The 19330-nt window shown below is 42.0% G+C and overlaps 1 protein-coding gene across 2 annotated transcripts in view; it reads left to right on the top strand.

The window, feature by feature from the left end:
* Nucleotides 1-686: 686 nt before the first annotated feature.
* Nucleotides 687-19330, top strand: part of SHROOM2 (shroom family member 2) — a 122701-nt gene continuing 104057 nt past the window's right edge. The window contains exon 1 of one of the 2 annotated variants that reach the window (XM_025146614.3): nt 687-951. In XM_025146614.3, coding sequence (XP_025002382.2) covers nt 757-951 — 195 coding nt within the window. In that variant the 5' untranslated portion in view covers nt 687-756. Of the gene's footprint in view, nt 3756-19330 lie in introns of both variants that reach the window. The other variant, XM_004938410.5, reaches the window with a different exon arrangement.

Genomic DNA, 19330 nt, shown 5'->3' with positions numbered 1-19330 from the left:
CAGCCCGCCCGGACTCGTAGCCGCCGCTAGAGGGTCGCGGAGGGGCAGCGCGCTCGGATCCGGGCTCCTCCCGCCCCGCAGGTGGCGGAGCCGTTACGGGGCGAGGAGCGGCGGGGCGGGGCAGTGAGCAAGCACCGCCCTCGGCTGCCCCTTTCGTCCCCCTCCGCGCTGTCCTGCCCTCCACATTGCCCGGCTCCAGCGCCCAGCCCTCCCCCAACACCGCGGCGGAAAGCACCCCCTCCCCTCAGCCTCCCTCCCGCCGCCTGGCACCGCGAGGGCAGAAAGTTCCGCGGCTTCGAGCTGCCCCTTCCCGAGTTGGAGCGGCAAGGCTCCACCTGCTCGCCGCTTTGCTTGAGCACGGGGCTGGCTGGCGGACCACTCGCCGCCGCCTTTGTCTGGCGGCCGCCCAGGGGCCGCTCCTCTTCCTCCTCCTCGCCCCGGGGTCGTCCCTTTGGAGAGCGAGGGGAGAGCGGCTTCCCGCGACGCACAGCGGGTTTCGCCCTCGCGTCGGGGTGCGAGGCGGCGGAACCTCCTCCCGCCGTCCCAAGTTGCCACAAGTTGGAGCCGGCCCCCCGCCGCCGGGCTCCGGTATCGGCGTGAAACAATACCCCGGGCTGAGGGAGGAGGCGGGGGCGGGGACAGCTCTCTGACCGCCGATGGGGCCGGGCCGGCCGGCGCGGCGGGGCGGGTAGCGGCGGGGCGGGCTGCCGCCGGTAGAGGCACAGCCCCGGCCCCGACGGGCGGCGCGGGGGCGCCATGGAAGACGTGGGGCTGCGGAGCGGGCGGGAGCGGCTGCCCAGCGCCGTGCTGGTGGAGCCCGTGGTGCTGATGGTGGAGCAGCGGGCGGCCGAGGGCTACAGGCTGGTGGAGGTGCTGCTGACCGGCGGCGCGCCCTGGGGCTTCACGCTGAAGGGCGGACGAGAGCACGGCGAGCCCCTCATCATCACCAAGGTGAGGCGGAGGGCGAGGGAGGGAGGAGGTGCGGCTCCATGTTGGGCATTGCTGTCCCGCGGCTCCGGCGAGCCGGGCCCGGGCCCGCACCTGCGGCGGTGGCAGAGGGCCCGGCCTGGCTGCGCTGCCCTCTCTGGCCGCCTCCCGGCAACGCAGGTGCCGCGAAGGGCACGCGTTCCCGTTAGCGCCTGGCTCGGTGCGCGCCGGGTGCTGAGCCGCCTCAGCGGCGTCCGTCGGGGGAGGCTTTAGGACAACAGGTTGTTGCGCAGCGTCAATCTGCAGCTCGGTTGGAGCTTCGAGGGCACGGTCTTGTTTCCCATTAACTCTCAGTGAAGTAGGTGCGAGCGCTGGCACAGCCGGGCTGTGGAGAAAGCCGGGCGAGGGAGCCCGACTGTGGGCCCCGGCTGCTGAAGGAGAGAGCGGGGTCTGGAACCCGCCGTGCTGACACCGGGCTTTCTCTGCCCCTGCCCCCCTGGCACGTGGAAAACAATTAGGGTGACCTTTTGCATCTCCCTCCTTCTCTAAACAAAAGGTCTGTGGATAGTGACCAAATCCATGCTCCAAAGGCAGGGGGAGGGGGAGGCTGCTGAGTTAGTAGGCACTTTCTGGCTTTTTTCTTGGCTTTTTTTTCTAAGTCCTTGTGTGCTTACAGCTTTACTCTCGGTGTGTTGGGCGTAAGTTAGAGAACTAAGTAATATTTTCTGGGAAATGACTTTCATCTGGATGCTCTTTGCCTGCAGAATCCCCATCCCCAGTAACTGCTGGGTTTTCCTGTTACGACAACTTTCTTGTCACACAATCAGAAACACATTGAAATGGATCCATATGGAATTAAAAAAAAAAATCCACATTAGAAAAACATTTGGCTCCAGATCTGTAGGAAAGAAATGTATGCTCTTGGTCTGCAAGTCCTGTTAGAAGTACATGAAAAGTGTCAGAGGTCAACAAGTCCTGTCTTATCCACAGCAGAAATTACTCTGTTCTTATTTTTCAGCTTGTTTCATTGTGGATTTTCCAGTTGGTTTCTCTCTTCCCCTCTTGGCATTACTTTACAAAGGACTTTTCAAGTTAGGTCTCTTCAGATTTTTTCTATATCTCTTCCTTGCTGCTGTTTTCCAAGAGGCCACAGACTGTGTTGGCAGATGTGTGTGCTAAGAGGTGACTCTGCATCTGTTGGCCACTTTCTGGTATCCTGAGCTACTGAATATCAAAACTGCAGGCATTTGAGGAAAGGAGAAAAGAGCCACTTACTTTGTGTCTAGGAGCTATCAAGTGACAAATCCAATGATTTCTCCATTCTGGTAAGAGCAAACTAGCACTACATCTAAATGCTGATCAGTGATACTTAATCATAATGTTGCTTAGGTATTAAGTAACAGGCTTCAAATATTTGTGGCATGAGGATGTGGCTGTGGTATGTGGGAAGAGGTGTCTGGGGATGGGAACCTTTTCAACTGGGTCTGTTACTCAAGTAATAATGAAGGGGAACCACAGCCCCTCTACCTCCTCAAACCATCACTACTGACCTCGGGCAAAGAGACAGCCTGGATCCTGTCCTTGTGCCTGAGGTTTTGGAGTGGATTTTGATTAGCAGTTTTTGGAAGCAAGTGTAGCAAGCTGGGTGTGAAACCGTTGACTGAAGCTTGTGCCTCCCTTATCCCCAGGACTCCAAAGTCTTCAAGGGCAAAATCTTCCACTTGTTTTTGCCCACCCATGCCGGTGTGTGTTTTGTTTATTCTGTACAGCTTCTAGTGGTGGAAAACCACTGGGAAGAATAATTTGTAGCAGGTGATTAAAGCAGTCCCTCAACTTGCATTTTCCTGAGCGGAAGGGCGGATCTCCAGGCCACCACAGAAAAGGGGATTTCCACTTCATCGCTGCATACTCCTCTCCTGTGGCAAGTTTAATCCTTAATCTTTTATTGGATAGGCTAGTGGCAGTACTGCTCTGAATCCTTCAAAACCTCAGTGGAAAGACACTGATTTTGTTTGAACCATGTCTAAGTGTGGGGTGGATACTGAGCTCATCTGGCTGAAGTCTGGGGCTGTTCTGGGGGAGAGAAGGCGTATGATGTGAAATGCCACTTTTTAAGGAGAGGAATGTGACAAGGTGCGAATGGAGTTTCAGATAGCAGCTACTTAAGGGGGATTTCTAAAATTCTACCCTTCTCCTTTCTCACCACCATCTCTAAAGCGAGGTCAGCCTTTGAAGAAATTTGCACCTTTATGTAAATGTTGCAAGTGTGTGGTGTAAACATTTCCTGCTGTCTTTGCTCTGTGTGGGACAACTGAAATCATCTGAGAAGTAGCACCAGAAAATGCTGTAGCTGAAAAATTAATGAAAAAGCTTCAGCTGTTTGTTTTTGCTTTCTGCGTAGCAAACTTTGACATTTGTTTCCCTGATTGTGTGGTTATTTTACTAGCTAGCAGGAAGGGAACTTTTCTTATAAGAAGTATCATGGGGGGTTGTAAGGCAAGAATTGCTGCAAAAGCTGTTTGGGAATTTCTTGTTTTAATTGAGCAGATTTCAGGCTCATAGCGTCCTTTGATCCAACAAACTACCAATAATCGCTGAGGGAAAGGCATGCTAAGCAGGAGAAACTCTATGTTTTCAGTCTCAGCAGGGAGATAAGCATGTGTGCAGCCACTGGAATGTTGGGACAAAAAACGCTGCGCGCACGCAATGTAGGGAGAGGTCAGCCTGGAGTCACGCTGCTGTGCTGGGTACCAGGCAGCAGGAGCGGGCGTCCCTGGTTCCTGGGAGCTCTGTGGCTGCAATGGGGCCTGGAGGGTATCCTGAGCCAGGTAGGTAGAATATCAAGTTCACCTGCCAGCCGAGAGCCTTTTTCTGTGTTTTATTTCCTTACCTTTTTTGTTGTTGCTGCTGCAGAGGCACGGAGGAAAAGAGGTACATGATACAGCTTGCTTGGTCTTTAAAGGGAGCTGGTCCTAATGCCTGCCCCACCCACGTGCCACTGGTGCTGCTGATATTTAGTTAAAAAAGCTTGTAACCTTGTCCTCATGTTGCTCACTGCGGTTTTTATAATGTCCCTTAAAAATGCTTTACATTTTTTATGATCTCTGCGTCTGTGCGATAACATTCCAAAAAATTGCCCAAAGGCAGCTTGTTCTTGCCTAACTTGACATCTTGAAAGAAAAGACCTGCTTTGTCTAGTGAAGTGTGTGCTTCCACAGAAGGTGAGATGACTGCTCTGAAGAGTTTAATTAGGAGTTTCACAGGCTGTAGCTTTCACTTTGTTTTTCCCTCTCTTTAAAGAAACAAGCTCTGGATAGAAAGGTCTGACTGGAACTCATGAAAATGAAAAGTCAGAGTGCTCGGCTGGGAATCTTGTGAAAGTCTCCCATACCTGCGTTATCTTGATTACTTTTACTTTAAAACGACTCTTATCTGCGATGCTCAACTTGTAGTGTCAATCACGGCATTGATTGTGAGTGATGGACAGAAAGCCGTTTCGCTTCTTGTGCTAGCAATATAGGCTGCAGGACTCTGAAGTTGCTCTGCAATCAATGTTATCCTTGTTACGTTAATAAATATGAAAAAGTGGTAGTGTATGCATTTCAAGAAAGAATGGGGTATCGTTTGAATAAGTTCCTCTTTAATATCAGCTTTACAAGGGCCTGCAGCAATACCTCCTCAAGCCATGATCTCATTGCAGTCTAATCTAGGCTGGGCTTGGCTGGTATTTCGGCAAGATTTCCAAGTGAAACCTGGACTGCTGCAAGAAGTTGTGTTGTTGATTTAGCAGATAGAGTTCTTGTCTCCTGAATCAGTGCTGAATTTGTGCCCCAGCTGGAGGTGCTGTCTTTCCAGAAGCAGCAGTATCAGGCAGACTTGTTTATTTCTCTTAATTCCATTACACTTTCCTAATGCTTATGGTTAGGTGTGAACGGTAGTTTGTTTAGCCTAATTGTTTAAATTGTTAATGGGAATGTTTCTTTATTAATTGGGTACAGGACCTCTCCATGTGATTTGTATCAATTTATTTTTCTAGTAGCGGATGAAATTATTACTATTCTCATTTAAGTAATTGTATTTTAAGTAGTTCTTTACCCTTTAGCCTCAAGAGCAGGCTTTTGCATTGTGCTGCAGTGTTTTTTGGGGAGAAAAGAAGCATTAATGGTGCCACAAACAGACAAAACAGAACATGTTCTAGAATAAATACCAGTTGCTTCCCTCAAGTTAGCTGTCTACTCAGAGACAGTAGCAATTTTTAACCTTGACTGTGAAGTTTGGTGTCCAGAAAACCAGTATTTAGTGTTAATCTCTGAAAATTACTGACTTCAACAGAAATGCAGTCAATTGTGTGAATAACTGACCTGTAAGTTATTAGGATCTGTCGCACTGTGGTTGAGAAATAGAGCTCTAATCTAGTCCTGTATCCTACAAAACATTCATTGATTTCTTTCTTCAGTTCTAAAAAAAAATAGGATGTGAAGTTTTCTTCAGTGTCTTTTCTTCCTCTACCCATATTGCTGTGGTGATCAACAGCAACAAGCAGAATTACTCAGCTGCGCGGGAAATACTTCGAACAGGTATATTAACTAGCAATTTAAGACATGCATCAAATCACATTCAATATTTCTTTTTAAACCTCCGCTCAGCTTCGTGATTGATTAAAGAGGTCTGTCCTTTGGGAAGGCCTGGGCCTTTTCTTTGTGCTGCTTAGTTTGATTGTTGCGAAATTTTAGAAGAAGGTAATATGTTAGAAGTAGGTTTAGGAGTAAAATAGCATCATGCAATCTATCTTTTCTCCTTTCCTGATACCCTAAAGGTTTGTGGTTTTTCTTCAGTACTACAGAAACTGTTCAGGCTTGAGTGGTATTTACGTTTCTGTCTGATTGCTGGATCCCAGGTCTCGATCATGGGAAGAGAGGAGTTTGCTTTGATATAAAAATATACTGCTATATAGCAGTATATTTAGCTATTTTATATAGCTGTATCTATAAACTGATTGAAGGAACTGCTCTCAATTTTAGCACTTGAGCTGTTGGGTGAGCTCTCTGCAGATAACTTACTGGCTGAGTGGTGCCCACCTTGCTCATGTGCTGCCAGTGATCTGGCTTTGGCAAGAGCCTCAACACTTGAAATGGCAGTAGTGTTGGAAGCTCCCTTCAAAGCTAGTGTTGGTTATTGTTACACATGGTCTGCAAATTGCGCAGGGGCTTGAAATGAGAGAATAAGGTGAAAGACTTGCGAAGCTTCAAGTCAGTTTAGTTATGTGCTTAGAAGTCATGGGTGTGAGATCTAAAAGGTGGTCAGTGTGTTTGCGGTGCTGAAACTGCAGCTTTCCTTTGTGTTTTATGCTGCCTCTCAGGACACAAAGGAGTTGGGATGCTGTCTCTAAAAGCAGCACTAAGAAACTTCCTTACAGTAAAAGCACACTTGTAGTGTTTGGATGCACTGGTTGCTTCCACGTTGCTTTTCTCTCCATTGCTTTTCCCGCTGCTGGCTACGTAGACAAAATAATAGAATCTTAGAATGGCCTGGGTTGAAAAGGACCACAATGATCATGCAGTTTCAACCCCCCTGCTATGTGCAGGGTCACCAACCACCAGACCAGGCTGCCCAGAGCCACATCCAGCCTGGCTTTGAATGCCTCCAGGGATGGGGCATCCACAACCTCCTTGGGCAACCTGTTCCATTGCAACACCGCTCTCTGTGTGGAAAAACTTCCTCCTAAAATCTCTCAAATCTATCATGTTTTTCTAGTTGCAAACAGAAACATTTGTATCTATTGAGTCTAGCAGAAGAATTGGTGGGTTTGTGAGAACATTTAGCACAATAGGAGCCTATTAGAATGTTTACTGGTATGATCTATTTATAGTTTAAACATCTTTTGTTTTTAGTGTCTGTAGCTACTTTTCATTATGAATTTTTGATACTGGCACAGGCACTAGCATAAAAATAAAAAGGCCTTTATTTATTGCTTGCTATTGTTAGAGGATTGCCAGTAATGCCATTTATTAGTTAGTTACCCATCATGTTTGTTTATTTTTTTTAAGAGGAAAAAACAACGTGGGCTTGTGTGGTGTTTGTGTGTGCTTTACTCAATAGACTGTATGTATTTTTTCCAGTATAACTTGATTCATTTTCTATTCTCCTGCTTAATGAATATTTAAAGTACGGCAGTGTGGAAAGAGCACGGCAAATGGGAAATGAAACCTACTCATGAATAGATTAGAGAAAACAACTCTGTGGAAGTCACCAAGCCAATATAGCATCACATAGGTGAGCATCTTTTTTGTTGAGGAAAGCCATTTGGGATTGGTTTTCTTATGAATCTGTAATCTACACAGAAAGTACTCGATTTTGTATGTTCCTTGTTCCATGGGTCATTTTATGGTAGGAGTTTAAGATAAGTCCCAGACGTTCAGCGTTTTTTTTACTTGCTGTACGTTTAGTGATACAGTGCTTAAAGAGTTTCCCGGGAGAGGTAAAGTAGAAACTGATGCAGTTATGTTGAGACATCATCCACTTAATCTGTTCAGAATTGCTTTCTGTTGCTGGTATTTTGAGCCTGTTTGACGTAAATGCAGTTGAAGATTTTTTTTTTACACATCTCTAGAGAAAAATGTCCGTGCCTTTCTCTAAAACTTATAGTTTGTTCTTAAAACCTACTTTAATTTTTTGTTAAATGAAGGAAATGAGGGCCATATCCAAAAATGTTGGACAGTTCTTTGAGAAGATGGCACTTTTTCTGAATGTTATGGGAATGTACTTTTCCAGTCGGATTCATCAAACTATTCAGGAAAAGGGTAAGCTACCAAGGACAAGGACGTTTGTGCAGTTAGGAGATAGTTTCTTTCTTCTCTCCCCCACCCTTCAAGTTGCACAGCATCAGTGTTCGGTCTCTAAGCAATTCAGAGCATTTGCGGTAGGTACAGGTCCGGTGGGGGAGATAAGAAAATGGTTTCTGCAGTCTAACAAGTTGTTGGGGGATCTTTTCAGTGACCTTTTGCATGGAGTTCAGCTCCCCAGAGAGACCGAGCCTACTGCTTGGTACACGCTGGGAAGGCAACTAATTACTTCATTAGGAAAATAAATAGGTACGCAATTGTTAGGTTGGATCTTCAAGTAGAAACACATGAAGGAGAATGTTTGATGGTAAAATTGAGCTGAGTATTTCCAAGTTCTTCTGAGGCCTGGTGAAACACCAGAATCGACTGAATGCTTTGAACTTCTTAGAAAAAGACATGGTAGCACTGGCACTGAGGGGAAGGGTAGTGTGTTCCTGTATTTCTGCCTCACCCTTTATTGACAGGAAGGAGGCCTTCTCTGCCACCACCTCAGCTTTCTCCTCCCTTAAATCTTCATCTCAGTTGCTAAATTTATAATTTTTTGACTGATATAATTCTTCTACTTACTGAGCCATCCATTACCTCTGGTAAATGGATTAGAAAGGCTACTACCATGTTTCTTAAATACAGGGTTTCTAAAGAATTGTACTTAGAGAGGAGTGTTTGAAGGACAGAGAGTAGATGTTCAAGGGCAGCACAAAAGTACAGAAAATAGTGACTGCAAGCTGGAAATAGGGAAAATACAGGGATCTCTTCTGTTGTGATGATGAGGCCATATCCCTTCGCTGAGTTAACATGCCATTTCATCCCTTCTTGCAGTCTACTTTTCTAACTGAATTAGATGGATTGTAACGAAGGGTCCTCACTATGGATGTAGGTGGCTTTATTTCTGATACTTTCCTTGCTTCTGTCTCCTAGCTGTTCTGCCAATCTTACTGCTGAGATCAAGACTATTGTACAGACTTGAGTTTGCCATGTCATCCAGAGCAACAGCATATCAAGTTTGGTTTTGTTTAAAATGTAGCGTAGCCTTTTTTAAGAAATGGAAGTGTATCAACTTTAAGTAGGTTTTTATTTTTTTCCAGGGAAGGAGATCCAAGTGTAAAGTGAAACTTGCAATAAAAGACTCTGGATTTTGTTTTAGAGTGAGTTCTTCCTTCTTGGTCCTTCTATTGTACTGCCACTGTAATAGACTTGCACAGAATAAATAGCTACAGTAGAGAGACCCATTAATGGGGAACAAGAGCACAATAAATTTGGTTCTAACTGAAGTGTAGGTACTTAATGTTGTATGCGAAATTGCAGCTTCAGTACTTTTCAGTCAAACAGATAAATGTTCTCAAATTCCTGAACACAGCTATACAGTAAATAGAGTATTTTGGATTTTTTTATCTCTTAAGATAAAACATCCTTTTCATACACTTGCTTTTAAAGCTTCCAACAAACTGTGAAACAAAGCAATATCTCCCAGTTTCTCAAATACATATAAAAATGTTCAGAATCCTACTGGAAATAAGTGTCTGATTTTGTACAGTGGGCACTGTAATAAGTTGCTGTTTGGACCAACAATATTTGGGAGCTGCATATTTTTCAGTAACATGCTAAGCATTTAGGATAGTATCACAGAAACATGATTTCACAGTAAAGGAAATGAAACGCATCCTACACAGTATCACTGGTATCATTAGTCATCACTGTGTTAATTTTCTTAAACAAATAAGATGCAGAAATGAGTTGTGGGTGTCTAACTGGCTGATATCTGATGTAACCAACCCTCCAACTCCTGCTAATTAGTTGGATTCAGGAGAGTGAAATCATTACGGTATTATGTTTTCTTTCCTATATAAATACATATTTTGCAGATCTGGAAAAAAAGGAGCACATTAGGTTTTATTATGACATGTTTGCCGTTGCCTTTTTTATGGAGTAGCAAAGCATTCCTTTCACAGTCATTAAATTACGTAGAAGAAAGATGTAAACATACTGTGCTGACATAAGGTAATGTTTTGTTGGGTGTTTATATGTGGAAAGAATGTTATCATCTTAACAGGGAAAACTTTAAGCTTTATGTGTCTGTTAAATATAATTGATGTTTATAGTAGTTATGTTAAGGTTTAAGAGAAACATACCCATTCAATATTAGGTGTCTCATAAACAATTTGTAGTCTGTTTCTTACACGACAATATTTTGGTAAGGTGCCTTTATTTTTAAATAGAAATGGTTATTGTAAAGGTAAAAATTATAAATTCACTTAAGTTCAGCTCTAATGCCGTGAAGTTATTTCTACTTTCCCCAGTGTTGGCAGGGCTGAATTTTAAAGCTTAGGGTAAACTTTTTCCTCCCCCCCTCCCCACCAACTTAAACTATATGTTCTTAGAATGTGCAAGTTTTTTTTTAATATTTCCTATTCTTTTTCTTTTTTGTGAAAGGTAGAAGCCAACAGTTTGCTCCTCTACTGATAAAATTTAACCTACGGTGACTTATTAGTGAAATACATTTTATTTCTACAGTCTGCCTGTGGGAAACATCTTGTTTTTCCAGGCTGCGGGGGGAAGACTGCTGTCCAGACTAGGGAGGAGGGCTGTGCCTGTCCTGACACCTGGAGACCTGAGGAGTTGCTCTGATTGCTTAACCTGCTGTTAGGGAGAGGTGTAAGGCAAGTCTTTTGTTGCACAACTGAATTTCTTCTGGCTGATTAAGGAATCCTCGTCTTCAAAAACAGTGCAGACATGACCTATTATGTCAAATGTGATTAAGGTGTGAGGGTGGAGAAGTGTATTGCTTCGGTGTCGTTTTGGTTCCATGAAGCAGTGATGAGTCTGAGTGTACAAAGATTCAACGCAGAGAAGCAAACGTTGGAAACTCAGAGACTTTTTTTAAAGGAATTGCCTGTTTCAGCGCTAATTACCTGTGTGCTGTGCATGGTTGTATGGCATCTCAGGTGCTGAGTAGGAAAAACAGCATTTCCTGACCATCATAAAGCTCTGTTTCTTGTGAAACAGACATAATGCTGAAGTGCTGAAATGGTGACAAAGACTTTAGAGTCTTTGTAGTAAAGCAACAAGCCTGAATATAGGCTTTAAACTGGAAGAAGATAGATTTAGACTAGACGTTAGGAAGAAATTCTTTACTTCGAGGGTGGTGACACACGGGCACAGGTTGCCCAGTGAGATTGTGGATGCCCCCACCCTGGAAGCATTCAAGGCCAGGCTGGATGGGGTTTTGAGCAACATGGTCTAGTGGGAGGTGTCCCTGCCTATAGCAGGGGGTTGGAACTAGGTGATCTTAAAGGTCCCTTCCAACCCAAACCATTCTATGATATGGAAAAAGTAAGACAGTTTGTCTTAAAAGGCTATAATTGTGCTATTTAATGAAGGGTAAATCCTTTGTAATAGAAACTGATGCTTTCTGCTTGTGTAAAACCGATATTCTTCATAAATTGTGTATGGAAGTGTACAATTAATTGTCATTTTATGAAATTAAATCCCACTACCTACCTAAAATGCACAGATGTTCTCAATGCCACAGAAAAGTAGAAGAGATTAATGGGAGGAGACAGGCTGTCATTACTTGAGAGCTGAGAAAACAAAACAGCTAATATTTTCTTACATGAAAGGTCAACCAGGCGTTTGAATCCGTGAGATTCAAAACATTTGCTGGCAATAAGGCCTCATGAGTTAATAGATTTTGTAGCCAAAACTCACGTCCTTGCTGACCAATTGAATTTCCTTCCTTTTCTGAGGACTATGATCTACTATGCTGTTTCTTAGTAGAAATAATATACTATCAGTGCCTGGAAGATTGATAGTGAATGTGTGGCTCACTGTCATATTCTAAGATGATAACATAGGATACAGGTTTCAGCAGAACGAAGGGAGCCATGTGCATGTTTTGTTCGAACTGCAGTCAAACCTAAAATGGTTGTTTTATTCACTGGCACATCACCAATGCTAACTGGAGGTTACTGTTTGCTCCAGTGCATTGTATCACTGATTGGTACAATTGGTGCATCATGCCCTAGCACTAAAGGTGTTGGGCTTGTACAGTCTTTGCATTTTAAATCCAGTGCTGCAGACAGTAGGTCTTAAGCAACCTGATTTATTTTGGTGGAAACTAACTGGGAAATTGCATGAGCACTTAATTAACTGATTAGAGGGAGTGGAGACGAGTAGCAGGGAGTGGCAACGTGGTGGTGTGCAGTCACACACCCAGCACTGACTTGCAGACTGTAGTCTGACTGACTTGCAGTGAAAATTAATTTAAACTGTGGAAGTTGTTTTAGAAAACAGGAGATCAGAACTTATTTTCATTTGAGAGCCATTTGAATCCACATCTGTCTTCATTTCACAACTTCAAAAAGTGCATCCAGCCATCTTCTAAAGATAAAATGGATGCTGCTAATAAAATCCTGGTAAAAATGAAACATTTCTATTTGTTTTAATTTCTAATCGCAAAAAGTACCACCTCTAATATGAACATTCAGGGGAATATGTTCACTAGATAAACGCTAGATTAAATAACAATATATTACAGTTAAGTCTGCATCTGCTGTGGGCTAGGTGGGTGGGCTGGGGTTGTTGGTGTAACACTTCATTATGGATCTCTGGTCCTTTTGCAGAGTGAAAGGTGCTACGGATGTGATGCTCTCCTGATAGTTTTTGTGTAGTTATTTACTTTTACTTGGTTTCTTTTTTTTTTTTTTAGAGAAGACAAAAGACATGTGGCATCCTAGTGGCATCTATAACCTGAATTGCACTTTTCCAAACCAGTAGGAACAATGATGGCTTGTTGTTTCCTGTTGGGGATTGGTACTACGAGGGGGTACTGGTGTCCCTTGCCCACAAGTTTTTCTTTGTTTGGATTCAGGAGCTCCATCTCCAGATTCTGGAGGGGAGTGTATTGTAGTTATTGTTTCTTTCCAGTGTTTGATCTTAGACCTTCCTGATTTCCTTTAACTTACTGCAGTTTTCTCTACTTGTTACCTTAAAGTCCCTTTCCTTTATTGTTTCCCTAGCCTGACTGGTTCTGGACTCAGTTGAACAGACAGAATCTTTATCAGTTTCTCTTGGTTTGCTATTTTTATCCCTAGCTCCAAATATTTTCATTTTATTCAGCTGTCTGCAAGTTGGCCTATATAGCGTCCGTCCTTATTCCTTGACCACTCTGTTTAAAGCACCAGCTGTACAAAATGTTCAGCATGGAGGATCTCACAGGACTTGTAGTTGATTAAGTCTTTCGACAGCTGTGCACATTCACCTGGAAAAGTATCCTTACTATTGGTACACAATAGAGCACATCAGTTTTCTCTACTATTGTGACTCATGCAACTAAGACGTCTCATCTAACCTGTGTTTTGAAGAAAATATTGTCTAGTGAGGTTAGTGAATGTCTTGTAGTGTTTGTTGATAGTTGTTCAGGTGGTAACTACAGCACAGCGAAACACCGTGTCTCTTTTTGGTGATGTTCTGTGAGTTACTTCTCTTTCCATTTATTCTCAAAGTTGGGGCCAGAGGAGATTGACAAAGTAGTTACAACATTTAAAAAAACTGAACTGGCTTTAACATAAAGTGACAGTAAAAGGAATTTTCCGTTCTTGCACACATATTATTCAAAACTTGCAGTTCTGGAAGGATATAAGGAACACCTTATGACCTCTAGCATATCCCAGTGTTTTGTTTTGGAGTTAAAAGTATCTGTCTATATATGATATATGGTTGACAGTTTCAAATGTTTTGCTTTTATCTGGTACAAGTTCACAGGTGAATTTCCTGCACTGACCAAAATTACGATGGTGGAAAAAGGAAGAGCTTAAGATTTTAATAAGCAGCCATCTGAAGTTTATGATGCATTGCTGTTGAGAACAGGGAGAGTGTTGTCTTGGTTTTCATAAACAAGGATGCAGTTTCCATAAATAAGAAGTCCTTTTTTTAACCACTGGATCTTATTGCCCTGACTGCTGACACAGAATTTCAGTTTATTAAGAAGATGCTGAAAACTCTGTAAGGTGCTGGAAGGAGGCATAACTGTTCCTTGGAAACTGACAAAATGTATTTTGCTCAAGGAAATTGAAGCACAGGCCAAAATTCAATGGATTTTTGACTAGAAAACACAAGATTTGCCAAGTCTGGAATAACAGTATTGGTTGTTAACCTTATCAGCAAAGTTCTATGGTGAGCTTATTTTATTTTTCCATATTGCTTTGTTTGTTTCTTTTTGTTGTCTTTGGAAAGCCACTTGCTTTATGTAAAACTAGCTATTGGACTCAGGAGAGCAGATCACAAATTAAGTTGGGTTTTGATCTAGTAGGCCCTCTTGATATTTTGTCGGTAAAAAAAAACCAAAAACAAACCCAACAGCAATGGGCTTCGGGATTCTAAGCCAAAATGCTTTGAATTGCATGATGGTAAAATGAAAAGCAAATCCAAAGATCTGTATTCTTTAAGATCCACTGGTTAGTCACAGAGGAACTGAACTGTGAAGCTTTTGACTGATACCATTCAGGTTAAGTACAGGAAGAAACAGGTTTTGTTTTGTATTACATCATGTTTGCAGGATACTTGAATGAAAATATGCGGCTTTGTTGGCGTTCAAACACAGCTTTGTAATCCCTGTTTTTCCATGATTATAAGATTGTTTATATAAGATACGAAATCAGTTCATACTCTAAAATGGTACAGTATTTTCATTCATCAGTTAAACTCTGGATGACTTTTGAGAGTAGAGTGGGTAGAGCTGTGAATTTCTTCAGTCATTCTACATTATCCTGACTTTCTGTTTTTCGAAGGACTAGGATTTCTTCAGTAGTTCTTGAAGTATCAGTGAGACCACATGGATAGAAGTTGTAACTAAACAGTTTTACCTAATGCCCAATTTCTGCGTGCTGTTACTGTATCTGTATTGTTTTCTGTTTATGCCAGTGATTTTAACCTTGTATTTAACGTTATGGTTGTATTTGGGGGTTAAGTATCCTTTGTAGATTTTTCTCTGAATTGTAGAAAAGTCTAAATCTTTTCATTCTGTTTTCAAAGAGCTCATCTTAACAGTGAAAATGAAGGCTCCTTAAAATATTCAGTGCTGACAAATGATTTGCGTTGAGTACTTTGGCTTCCTTGGTTTTTTCATTACTTGTATAGTGATATCAGTTCCTTCTTGTGAAGTGAACATAATGCTGTTAATAATGTGTAAATATATATGAATCACATCCTGTTTTTAATGGAAACCAAAGATTTGCTCTGCAGTAGGTAGGAACATATTCCGGGTTCTTTGGTACTAAGTTAGTATAGCAAACCTCAGCGACCATTCCAAGGTACTGCCCCTGTTGGTGGGGAGCAGAGTTTTGTCAGATTCCACTTGTGCACACCCACACGTTCACATCTGTCAGTCATTTCATTTCAGCTTTTCAGTTCAGAGTATTTCCAGAATCTAGGAAATTATCAATGTCAATTTCCTTTGAAAAACAAATGTCTAAAAAATGTTGATTTATTTTTATTTTTTTTTTTCTGGCAGCTGAGCCAAATAAAATCTCATCTCGAAAGAGACAAAATTTGTCTATATCCAAGATTTTGGTCACTACAGGATTTTTTTTTTCCTGTGGGATTGTTTCATATCTGCTTGTGCTCCTGAGAAAAATGGAAAGTGCTCATTGCGTGCTGAAGACAGTGGAATGCTGTGTGAGAGAATGAGCTTATATGGGTTGTGCTGCTTATGACTCTTTTTTCACCTGTAGAGCAGTTTCGTCTTTCTCCTTGAAGCATGTTGGCAGGCAGTTCTGTCAAGTAGATACTGCAAGTATTGACATGGAGGTAGACAGAAATATTTGAAGCAGACTTAATGCCAATGCAGCAACATAGCATGTATTGCTTAAAGGTAAGCTGAGTAAACACTGAAGGGAGAATTGTGTAGTAGTAGAGCACTTACATGGAAAACTGATCTGGTTCTTCTGATTCATGTGCACTTTGTGTCAGGCGGCATCTGCTTTTTCTGAGCACAATATGTCTCTGCAGCCCTCTACTTAATATTGATGGACAGCCACTTTCATAAGGCTGGATGGCTACTGTCACTTAGCAAAAAGGTCAAAAATGTGTGGAAGTGATCTGTAACATGTAACATTAATTAGCCTACGAGTGTTGATCTACCAGTGGGATTTCATTGCGGACGGTAATGGTGTAAGCAACAGCCTTGGCTATGGATTTGGACTCCTGTGCCTTCTGCTACTAGTGACTATCTCCACTGGTGGTGGCTCCCTGTTTTCCTAAGAAGTGTGCAATAAGTAACTAACTCCACAGCATAAGACATGTTGTTCTAAAAAAAATGGTAGTCTAGTAATAAAATGTGTGGGTACTCTACATGTTCTCTGGTGACTTGAAATCTGCTTCCCTGTAGTGAAACAAGATGTAGCTCCTCCACCCTTACGTGGATAGCCTGTGCTAATTGTAAAGCCAATGGAAGGGTTTAAAGCTTAAGGTTGCCCACTTAGACTTGCTTTGAGCAACATACTCTGTAGTCTTTCGGCTTTGCACTGAAAGTTAAATAAGTGCTTGCAGAAAAACTTGAAGTACATAGTTCCCTTCATATGTGTTTTGAAGCTGGAAGTGTAAATTTCTTCAGATTTTTTTATGCTGAGTTGTACCAGTAATTTCAGTGTGTTCTTCTGAGAAGAATTCAGTATCATCTTCCCATTACTTCTGAGGAATCTGCTTCTTGCTCTGCCAGATCAACAACACGCTTGAAGCTGCCTGAAGAATGTAGCAACAAACTTCCTGAAATTTTATGAATATTTCACTTCTAGAAGGCAGAAACTTGTACTGTCATGTTTGAAATGCTCACCTCACAGCTGTGGGATTTGGTATTCCATGCTTTGAGACAATCCCGTGACTTGCTTGGAGGTGCAATCCTGAGAGGGTGTGCAAGAGCCACAGAGGTAATTACAAAAGAAAGATCAAAATAGCAGCAGTTTGTAGTTATCTCAGTGGCTGTATCAGTTGCGTGCTTCTGTTTCTCACAAGGAAAACCTCCTGAGGGAGCCTACGTCATGCTGATGTATGTTTGCTCTGTCATAACTTGGCTGGAGTCAGCTTTGTGACTGTGAGCACTGGAGAGAGATGAAGACATTGTTTCTTGCTGCTTTGTAGTTTCAGAGGGAAAGAACTGCAGGAAATAAATGTGGCAAATACATTTAAGCATGTCACGCACCTTGTGATATACTGAGCATCCCACTGATGAGGAAAACAGTTTGGTCTCACCGATTTAAGGATTTCCATCAAAGGATAGGCATACATATTTTTCTTGATTTGCTGACGTCACTGTATAATGACTTACAGGAAGATTTCTGTGTATTCTCAGAGAGCAGCTTCTGATTTATTTTGCATTTTAAACTTCAGACATTTTGAGAGAACCATTACAGAGTTGAGAGTATGCAATCTGCTGGTTCAGGTCGGGAATAAATAGTTGTTAACTTCGAAAAGCTTAGGAGGGCGCTAATTTCAATTGAAGTTATGTTGCGTAGAAAGATTCTGGTTCGTTTTATTTAAGTGACCACTTATGGAGTCGCTGCAAGTGAAAAGAATATTTCTGTGAACTATTTTTATTTAGTTGTAAACTCTCTCAAGGAGCTACAAGATATGGGTTAGTGGCTTGTGGTAGCAATGGTAATGGAAAGACGGTTGGATCAGATGATCTTGTAGGCCCTTTCCAACCTTATGGCTCTATGGTTCTCTGAAATGTGATTGGAAGAATTTTATTTGGTCAGAATAAGACCTGGGCATTCTGAGCTTTTGTAAAACCAGTATTGACTAGCCTTAGCTAGAGACTAGACTTGCAACTTCCTCATGTGGATTTAAAATTCTTGGCTCTAATTCTTCTGTTTTATAAATGATAACTGGTGTTAGTGATGAATCTGTCAGTAATAAACCTCTGTCAGTACAGACTTTACTGGTTGTGATTAATCTACTGTTCAGACTGGATGAACCAGCTGTAACTTTCAAGTCAGTACCATTTAATTTTAATAAATATGATAGATAATGATACAGATTTGTATTAGTCTCTTGCATTTTTTAAAAGTTTCTGTTAAACTCTGACATTTAAATAGATTCAAAATAGTCTTCATGCTCCATATGCAGTTTTGCCTTGAATCTCACAGGGTAAATGGCACAGCACACAGTAAAAAGATTTTTATAGGATAACTGTATTGCCATATCTCTTTTCCTTTGTCATCAGCTGCATTTGTATACTTCCATAAATGTCCTTGTCTCCTGAGTCAGAGCTCTGGTTTTGTAGCTCTTTGACTTGGGGTAGTCTTTCTTTGATTATCTATCTTACAGATGCAGTTTTCTAGTGCTGTTCTTGAAAATGTGGTTGCTCTTGGAAAGAACATCTGTTACTCCTACCTGTAAGACATTGCCTAGATACAACATGAACATGCACCTCTCTAAAACTCTCTTACCTATAATTGTATCCTTCTCTTCCAAGCTTAAAAAAAATACCTCTCAACTTCGCGAGCTTGATACGTTCTGCTGTATTTCCAGTTTCAAGTGCTCTTTGTTTTATGGATGGATTTCCTCATTCCTTCCCCTTCTTCCTCCTCGGCACTGTGTGACAGACATATTGTCTGGGCAGTCTTGTCTGGGCGGTCATGTCTGCTGTATCTAAGAGTGTGAGGACAGCCATAGTGAGTAAGGACAAAGTCTACTCCACCTGGTTTGCTGTTTTTGCGAGTACCTGGTAGTTAATAATTGAGAAATGGTTTTAAGATGCAGGTGAAACGTGATGTAATGTACTTTTTAAACTATTTCCCATCCTTCTGATACGGTCTTTAAATAGCAAGTTAGAGCTATCTGAAGCATTTTTGGTTAAATTCAACTAACAGTCAAACTAATGGTGAGTTTGTTCAGTATTTTTTCACTGTAGTATTTTTATACTTTGCCCTCCACAAGCAATATGATTCGTACTTGCTTTTAAGAAAAAGGTTCTATTGTACATATCTATCTACTAAATGACTGTATATTTCTGGAAAAATAACTGTCCACCTCCATTTTTGTGTATTCATAATGGTATCTTTTATGGACCGAATACGTGATAATTCTCTCCACATCTTTTCTAAGCTCCAATCTCCTTCCTAATTAAATCATTTCTCTGTAGATGTCAGTCGGTATCTCTGAGCAAGCTGTTAGTCTTGACACTTACTTACTTACCTTTCTTGGTTCTGCTGGGTGCTTGCGTGGTTGGGATGATGGCAGTTGTACACAGTTTTCTGCTTATGATGCCATAAGGCATTGGCATAATTCCATAGTGTCTATATGGGTACAGAAAGCCATTCTCTTTTGCATAATTCCAAATGTTTGTTTACCTGTCTGTTGCTGGACACCGAACGACTGTTTCCAGAGCATGGTCAAACATGATATCAAGTCTCTGGTATTCTCGCCGTTGCCTGTGGTTCTGTGTGTACTGCTTGTTGGTGTGCGGTTTTATTTCATACGCTTTACCTTATCTGCAGCGACTTTAAGCAATGCGGTCTTTTATTGCACGGCTCTTTGCAGCCACTGGAATTTTGGCTAGCCCCAAT

Source organism: Gallus gallus, chromosome 1 (genome assembly GCF_016699485.2).
Source record: "Gallus gallus isolate bGalGal1 chromosome 1, bGalGal1.mat.broiler.GRCg7b, whole genome shotgun sequence".
Lineage (NCBI taxonomy): Eukaryota > Metazoa > Chordata > Aves > Galliformes > Phasianidae > Gallus > Gallus gallus.
The sequence above is the reverse complement of the archived record's forward strand: the minus strand, read 5'-3'. Positions and strand labels throughout refer to the sequence as shown.